The following is a 7,928-nucleotide window of genomic DNA, read 5'->3' on the forward strand; positions in this document are numbered from 1 at the left end:
ACAGTTTATCTTGACAATGAGCTGCTAATGATTAGATTCAATGGGGGCCTGGATGAGCCATTATATTCCCAGATGTCGTGGGATACCAACAATTGCACCTTGGTGCAATATATACTCTTTGACCTCCTGCTCAGCCAGTCTGCCTCTTTCAATCACTGCTTCACTCTGCAGCCCCTGAATCCACTCCAGCCAGAAGCCAGAAGCCAGTTGCCAACATCACCGAAACTTCAACTCGTCTTAGAACACCTCCCAGATCAGGCCCCATCATCAATCCTCATAGCTCAAGAGTGCAGAGTCCCTTCCTGTCCAGAAGTCATGCCAGTCCATAAATTAGTCACAAAACCGCACCAGAAAGCAAAGACCCCGAGCTAGTCCGCTCCAGAGTGCGTAATCTTCAAATCCGCTCCAGAGTCCGGCCCAACCTCAGAGCTTAATCACAAGCCTGTTCTTGCCCATTAGTCTGCACCGGAACCTGCTCCAGCCCCAGAGTTCAACCGGGAGTTCGCTCAAGTCCTGGAGCTCAGCCTAGTGTCTCGGCCACGGAGGCCGTTCAGATCTCCAGTGTTCCTAGTTCCCTCGTCTCGGCCACAAAGGCCACTCCTAATAGCAGTGTCCCTAGCTCCTTTGTCACGGCCAAGGAAGCCGCTCCCTGCTCGTTCATCAAGGCCATGGATGGTGTTTTCTGTTTCCCCATCTCACAGCCTAACCATCCAAGGTCATCAAGTCTCCTGGTCCTCCAGAGGTCATCAGACCTACCGGCCGACCAGAGGTCATCTGTAGATGTCCATCTCTCTGCTGGCACTACCTGGTGGCTTCCAAGACACTCTGCTCCTCCATGGTCTCCTGTGCTGTCTTCGCCTCCTTGGTCTCCAATGTCACCAGTGCCGCCCTGTAGGACTCCTATCCTGCTGGAACTGCCCTCACCTGCCCTCTACCTGTCACTCTGATCCATCCATCTTTATTTCTAATGGAGTATAGTGATAATGATTTTGGGACATTTGAAAAATGTGTAAATGATGAAGAGATTTTTTTGTGGATATTTCTGAAAGTCATATTCAATAAGGATCTGAATCCATCTACATTTCTATCAAACTGATAGTGATTTTGGGACATTTGAAATTCTTGTAAAATAAAGTTCTATAAACATTTGGAACCCATTAGGAAATTGTTTGCGGATATCTCTGAAAATCACACTCACAGACACTCATCCGCCTTTGAAAATACTAATATATGATTCCACATTAAACCAAAGATGTTTTTCTGTGTACAACTTAAAAAAAGGGAGGGAGCTAAAGGCAGTAGCTAAAAAAATACTCATTAATATAATGCTTCAACGATTAGTCTCAGGGTTTTATATACGCTTCATAATATCGTCTACAAAATATCTTAGCCGCGGTTGTGTCTCATAATGCTTTGTGCTGCCGTATACATTCACTACTGTAAACCCCAGCGACTCTCCAATCGTCCCCTGCTCTTCGGCTTTAGAACAAAGGTGCTATTCAGTGCAGCAGGACAGGTAAGAGCACCCAAATGGAGCTCAAGTGGGCACTAGGCTTCTTGACTAAATAGCCAATGAGCATTCTAATCTTCCATTCTCTGCCTCCTATTCCATTTTGATAATGTACCATCGCCAGCAGCTGCTAAAAGCCTGAGCGAGGAGAGGGAGGGGTATTACACGACATTTTTGGATGAAAACAAAACACGAAAGAGGTCGTCTTCAAGACGCTTCTGCGTAGCCGGTGCAGGCATATTACACTTCAACATTTTCTAAAGGGCAGCACATTAAGACCAGATCCTGTGGTCCAAAAATGCCACAAAATCAGGAAAATATTCAGCGATGCACATATCACGCTTCTTCCGACATCTTCTCCCCTAGGTCCACAGCCTGCCATTACAGAAAATTACAACTTATATGTCTACATTCTTGGAAGTGGATAATTGGACGGAGGCCCATTATCAAGCACTCAAGCCATGCATGGAGCTGTATTTTCTGCTTTTAATACTCTTACTCTTTCCTACTTAAATTTTTGGCTTTAAGAAATATGAATACAGTAAAAACAGAAGAAAGAAAAATATGTTAGTCAAAATGATGTCTTCATCAGCAAGAGTTCATGAGTCATGGGACTCTTTTCATCTTTTTTGATGAAACTTACTGCATTAGTCCGCTTAGCAGAAATCTGAAAAAACAAAAACAAGAAACCTCTGATTTCATGACAAATGTGGGTGAAATCTTGTGTTTTAAAATTAAATCAGCATAAAGGCAGTACAACAAATAATAGCATAGAGTATAAATACTTTACAATTTCAAGTATATAGTATAGTTTTTTTTTCTTCACATTATAGTAACAAGAATAATATTTTATTTGCATTTGGATCATGAGAATCAACCTAATTTTCATGAAAAGAATGCCAAAATGTTGATGGCCATAAAAGAGTGATAATGATTTTGGGATATTCAGAAGAGAAAAGAGAAGAGAAGAGAAGAGAAGAGCATAAAATAAGATATAAAATAAGATATCCTTTAACACATTTTTTTCATACTTTTGATTTTGAGAGGAAATATGCCCCAGATATTTTCCTCACAGGTTTTAGTGAGATTAACCCATGAACAATAGAATCACGGTGCCAAAATGTAAAAAAGAACCCACCATAGCCACTGACCCTAGACTAAACAACAAAACAACAAAAGCAAGAATAATACATACAGTACCATACAAAATTTGCACAATGCATATGTCAACTGAAAGGCTGTAGGTCCATTATTGTGTATAAAGTATATAGTGCTTTTAAAATAGTGCTGCAAAATTACGCTAGTTACAGAACTGAATTAGGGGTTTGGGAAATATACTGGTCCATAGGAGAAGGTCTACCTGAAAGGTTAATTGGGTGGGTTGTCACATGGAGTTGTTGAGTAGCCTGACAGCTTGTGGGAAGTCTGTTAAATGAGAAGACAGTGTTCACAACAGGGTTACAGAATGTGTAAGTGCTAAAAATATTCAGATAAATCGTTCAAGATACAATATGTATGTGCAGGGCCTAAAACAAACTTTTTGCCACACCTGCCAATGGCCGGTGACATGATAAAATTTACCGGCCAAAATGTTTTTTTACCGGCCATGAAACTCTTTTTGCAAAAACAGGCTGTTATTACTACTACAATGACTAAACATATTTACAATGTTTTTAATTTGTCCTGCTGGTGCATTTTCCCCCAATTTGACCTATTAATTATAGCCATTCAACATTACAGTATAATTGAAAGCCATTATTTTAAACATTTAATAGGCTCTGAAATATATAACAACTTTTAATTTAAGTGATTTTAAAACAATCGTCACATAAACTATATTATATATATGCATAAACTATACATATTAATCTTTATTCAAGCTACAAAAGTTAATCAGCGACTAGAACAGTCCAAGGATTTCTCTTTTTCTTTTGTTCTTTGATTTACATCAATGACAGACTTTAGCAGGTTTCACTTTAAAATCAGCGCTGTCTCTTTAAAACCTGATGCATATGACGCGGATCTGACACATAGCCGATTTTCTCCCAACTCTTTAAGGTCATTTGAGTAAAATATCCATTTCAAGAGAATGCCACATTATAACAAATTATTCTCTAGTACACAAACAGCAGCCGCAGAATATGTATATATAAATGTGTTAGTTTGAGTAAGCCCTTTGTTATGCGTTTCCACTCCATCCAGTGACACATGAATGTCAAAACCAGAGAAGTCGAACAAAATCCCCAGTGGAAGTTATAATTTCAGTGCAATCAATTCAGAGCTTTGTCGCAATAGGAAAAGGTGAGATTTGTGTGGTGCTTTAATTAGGAACAAATTGTATCTTGAAGTAATTGCATAATAACCCATTAAATCTCTCACCTCTCAGCAATTTCCAAGTGCATTTGTTGATTTGAGAACAATGTGGTTTAAAATGCAACCCACGGTTCAAAATAATCAAGTTTTAAGTCTTGCATGGCAAAACGGTCATGTTGCATTTAACGAAGACTCCATTATTTGCTTTGTTCACAGTACTGAAAAAAAAAAACCATTTAACAACACATTTTTTGAGTTAGTGCTTGTTGCTAATACAAATATCACTAGTTTGTATTAAGATAAGGAATGTGAACAAACCTCTAGCCTTAAGTATTAAACTTGCATAACTAGTCAAATCATGCGGCTTGTTGCATGTGCATTTTCTTAAAAAACAAACAAATAAGTAAATAAATAAATAATCTTGTCAAAACTGTTTTTTCATACTTGATAAACTTTACAACATGTTGTGTCTTACCATATTATTTTAATGCATTATCTTAAGTGCAAACAGTTTTACCGTTTATTGCACGTGTTTAATAGTCTTCTCCTTATTTCCCTACAGTGGCGAAGGAACCGGAAGTCTCGCACATTCACAGAAAACGGCTTTCCACGTTGAAAAATAAAGTGGATAAGGATAGTGACAGAGGAACAATATCGTTAGAATCACTTTCAAAACAATCTTTTCCAGCTGATGAATAATAAAAACACTGACAGCCAATTAGAATTCACTCGACTTGAGCAATTACATCAGCAGATAATGATAAAGGTATAGTTTTAGTTTTAAAAATCGTTTTAAACTTGAAAGAATAGCAGAGTCCACACCTCAACAGAATGTTAAAGCCTTGGTGTGGGTGCAAATATACAGTGGTGTGAAAAAGTGTTGGCCCCCTTCCTGATTTCTTATTTGCATTATAGCTTCATATTATTGTTCTAGTGTGAACGGGGTTTTAATAGACCTTAGTCAGGGTAGCACCATATTTAATTTTAACAGGAATGAAAATGAGGCTGTGAGGGATAGAAGTACAATGTGTCCAATGGATTGTACCGTTGTTTAAGGACGTAGCCTATGGATTGTTCTGATGAAAGGTCTCTCTGAGTGGGAAAAAAACTTTCAGTAGACAAAACACCATAAAACAGTTTTAAAAATGAAAGGGATAGTTCACCTTCAGTTGCTGGTTCCCACTTGACTTCCATAGTATGAAAAAAAAAAACACTATGCAAGTCAATGGGGACCAGCAATAGAAGGTGAACTGTCCCTTTAAATCTGTCCCTCAGAGCCTCGTTTTCATTCGTGTTAAATTCACCTGATTGTAGTTATCATTATAGTTATCGTTCTTGGTGTGAACCGACCTTAACACTGACATTTTCCTGTTTATTACAGTAAAGCTACTTTGAAACAATCTGTATTGTATAACGTGCTACATAAATAAATGTGTCTCGACTTAAAACCTTGAAATGACACAATCCACATAAGGAATACATAACAAAAAGACTTCCCAATTGATTTAGATGTAAAAAAATGTTTTAACACATTACTTTTGCTGAGACCAGGAATGCTTTCTCATATAAAAATCACACATATTGGAGGCGAACCATTTAACTCTATATTTAATCAACCTTGTTGGCTCCGGTTTCTAATCACTGCCCACAAAATCCCAGCAGGGATACTCAGCTTCCATGTCAGAGCCTCCACCGGATGCACAGGCTATCTGAGGACATCTGAGATGCCCGGCCATCTGGGTTAAACGTTGGTAGGAGTCACACTTTGTCGCTGATGAGATGTGTTTTGTGGTGGCTCTGACGCTTTGTGCGAAAGGAGACTGGTAAAAGGACAGCTGTTGCTGGAGAGCCACAGAAAAACAGTTGCTGCATAAAGCACAAAACCGGTTTTCTACCATGAAATGTTTTGTTTATAAATCAATTCCTGCAGATTTAGAACTGTAAGAATGAACCACAGACATCCAGCAAGCTTATACATGGCTAACATTTATGCCTTTCTTCCAGTCCTCGAGCAATAGCGCACACTAAAACTAGTATGAAAGCAGATGTGCGTTGCAGGCCTGACCTTGGTTGCTATGGGTACTAGGGACAGACTTATATTCAACCGCCTGCATGAGTTCCTGCTAATTGCTGTTGTCATAGCAACGAAGCACCTGATGTAATGGTAGGAAAGGGCAATAATCTTACAAGGGTCCATTTATTTATAGGGAGCTATTCCACCTTGTGCCTGTCAACTTGGAAACAGACTCAGATTAAGTGCTAACATATTGAACAATAATGTTTATTAAAAAGAAAAAGAAAAAACAAAACATATGTTCGAGAGCACACACAGGGTTAAAATTTTTGTGCAATTTCCTGAAAAAAACAACAACAACAACAACCACTGAAGAGCCTTTTGTATGTTTCTGTTTTTACACTTAAATTCATCACAAAATGCAGTTGGATCCTAAAGTCTGAGACCACAAGTGAAAATGCTTCTACTTTTTGTTTTTTAATACAATTATATTTATATTTTTATTTTTTAAGATCAGCATAACCATATGTGAAAAGTTTAAATAAATGAATCAATAAATATTTAGTATTTGGTTTGTTCCCCTTGTACTTCAATGATAGCATCACTGAAGCTGAATGAACTCCACAAGTTGAAAACCTGATGATCCATGTTATCCAGCATGATCACTGTCTGTTTATTTCTAGGTTTAATTTAGATTTTGAATTACAGGGTTGCATTTTAAATTACGCAGCCATGCGTAGCTGAAAGCTGTACATGCACTAATAAGAATGAAAACAGACATGATGAGTGACACCTTCACACTTTAATAATGATCAAAAAGGTAAATACATATACATAGCTTTGCCGCTACATAAAGGAATAAAGCATTACTCTCCAACAGCGTTGAGCTGAATAATTGAGCATTCAACCCCTATATTCAGACTGGATGTTCGATGATAATGCAGAGAGAAAGACAAACAGGACTTCGGGGTTCATGGGGTTTCTTCCTCCTCACATCCTTCGTGCTTTGCGAGGGCGACAGCCATTGTGTGGCACTGGGGTGTTGTCGGTGATGGAAACAACCTCCAGCCCTCCCATGGTTAACCCTTTAATGGCAGACTACACACGGGGGAGCAAAATCAATATAATCTAAGTCAGCTACCAGAGACAGTTCACAACAATACACTCTCTCTAGAAGAGACGTGTGGGGAACAGGTATGACTCCAATCACAAAATGATCCAATGAAGCCTAATACTCTCGAACTATACACTTGTGAAATGTGCTGATTTGGACAAAAAAATTAAATAAAATGCAATATTTCTAATAGGGATGAACATTATATCTGCACCATATTTGTTACTGGATATTACAAATGTTACATGGTATTGATATTACAAATGTTATTTACCTTTGCTGTCATCTTATGGTCACTTAAAGTTTAATTTAAAAGAATAGTTCACTCAAAAATTCACTTGCTCACCAGTGGATCCTCTGCAGTGGATTGCAGTGGCAATGGGTGCCATCAGAATGAGAATCCAAACAGCTGATAACAACATCACAATAATCCACAAGTAATCCACACAACTCCAGTCCATCTATTAAAGGGTTAGTTCACCCAAAAATGAAAATTAGCCCATAAATTACTCCCCCTCAAGTCATCCTAAGTGTATATGACTTTCTTCTTTCAAATCCAGTCGGAGTTATATTAAAAATTGTCTTTGATCTTTCAAGCGGTTTAATGCCACTCAGCGGGTGTTGCATGCATCAGTCCAAAAGAAGTTAAATAAAAAGCGCCCATCCATTACAAAAAGTGTCTCACACGTCTCCGGGGGGGTGAAAAAAAGGCCTCCTGTACCGAATCGATGCGTTTTTGTAAGAAAAATATCCATATTCAAAACTTAATAATCACTTTAATGTAGCTTGCGCCAACAGTTGTACATGGAAGCAGCTCCGAGCTGATGACGTATGAGGTCAGCGCTGCGCACGCGCCGGTGAGTCTCGTGAAAACCAACGTTTGTTAACAGGAGCAAAGGAAGCAAAGTTTCCTTACTTTAGCAAAGGAAAACCAGTCTCCTCTTGGCTTATATCGAAATCCTCCGACATTCTTCTTT

General features: G+C 38.5%; 1 protein-coding gene across 4 annotated transcripts in view; it reads right to left on the reverse strand.

Annotated features, from left to right (window-relative positions):
• Positions 1-1,984: 1,984 nt before the first annotated feature.
• Positions 1,985-7,928, reverse strand: part of LOC107662295 (28S ribosomal protein S11, mitochondrial-like) — a 13,270-nt gene continuing 7,326 nt past the window's right edge. Inside the window, exons 6-7 of one of the 4 annotated variants that reach the window (XM_016452269.1) lie at positions 2,871-2,935; positions 1,985-2,177 (exon numbers count right to left, since the gene is read on the reverse strand). In XM_016452269.1, coding sequence (XP_016307755.1) covers positions 2,879-2,935 — 57 coding nt within the window. In that variant the 3' untranslated portion in view covers positions 1,985-2,177; positions 2,871-2,878. Of the gene's footprint in view, positions 2,178-2,863; positions 2,936-5,562; positions 5,690-6,418; positions 6,936-7,928 lie in introns of those variants that run through there. The other 3 variants (XM_016452270.1, XM_016452267.1, XM_016452266.1) reach the window with 3 other exon arrangements.

The sequence above is a fragment of the Sinocyclocheilus anshuiensis genome, unplaced genomic scaffold (genome assembly GCF_001515605.1).
Source record: "Sinocyclocheilus anshuiensis isolate Anshui unplaced genomic scaffold, SAMN03320099.WGS_v1.1 scaffold579, whole genome shotgun sequence".
Taxonomy (NCBI): domain Eukaryota; kingdom Metazoa; phylum Chordata; class Actinopteri; order Cypriniformes; family Cyprinidae; genus Sinocyclocheilus; species Sinocyclocheilus anshuiensis.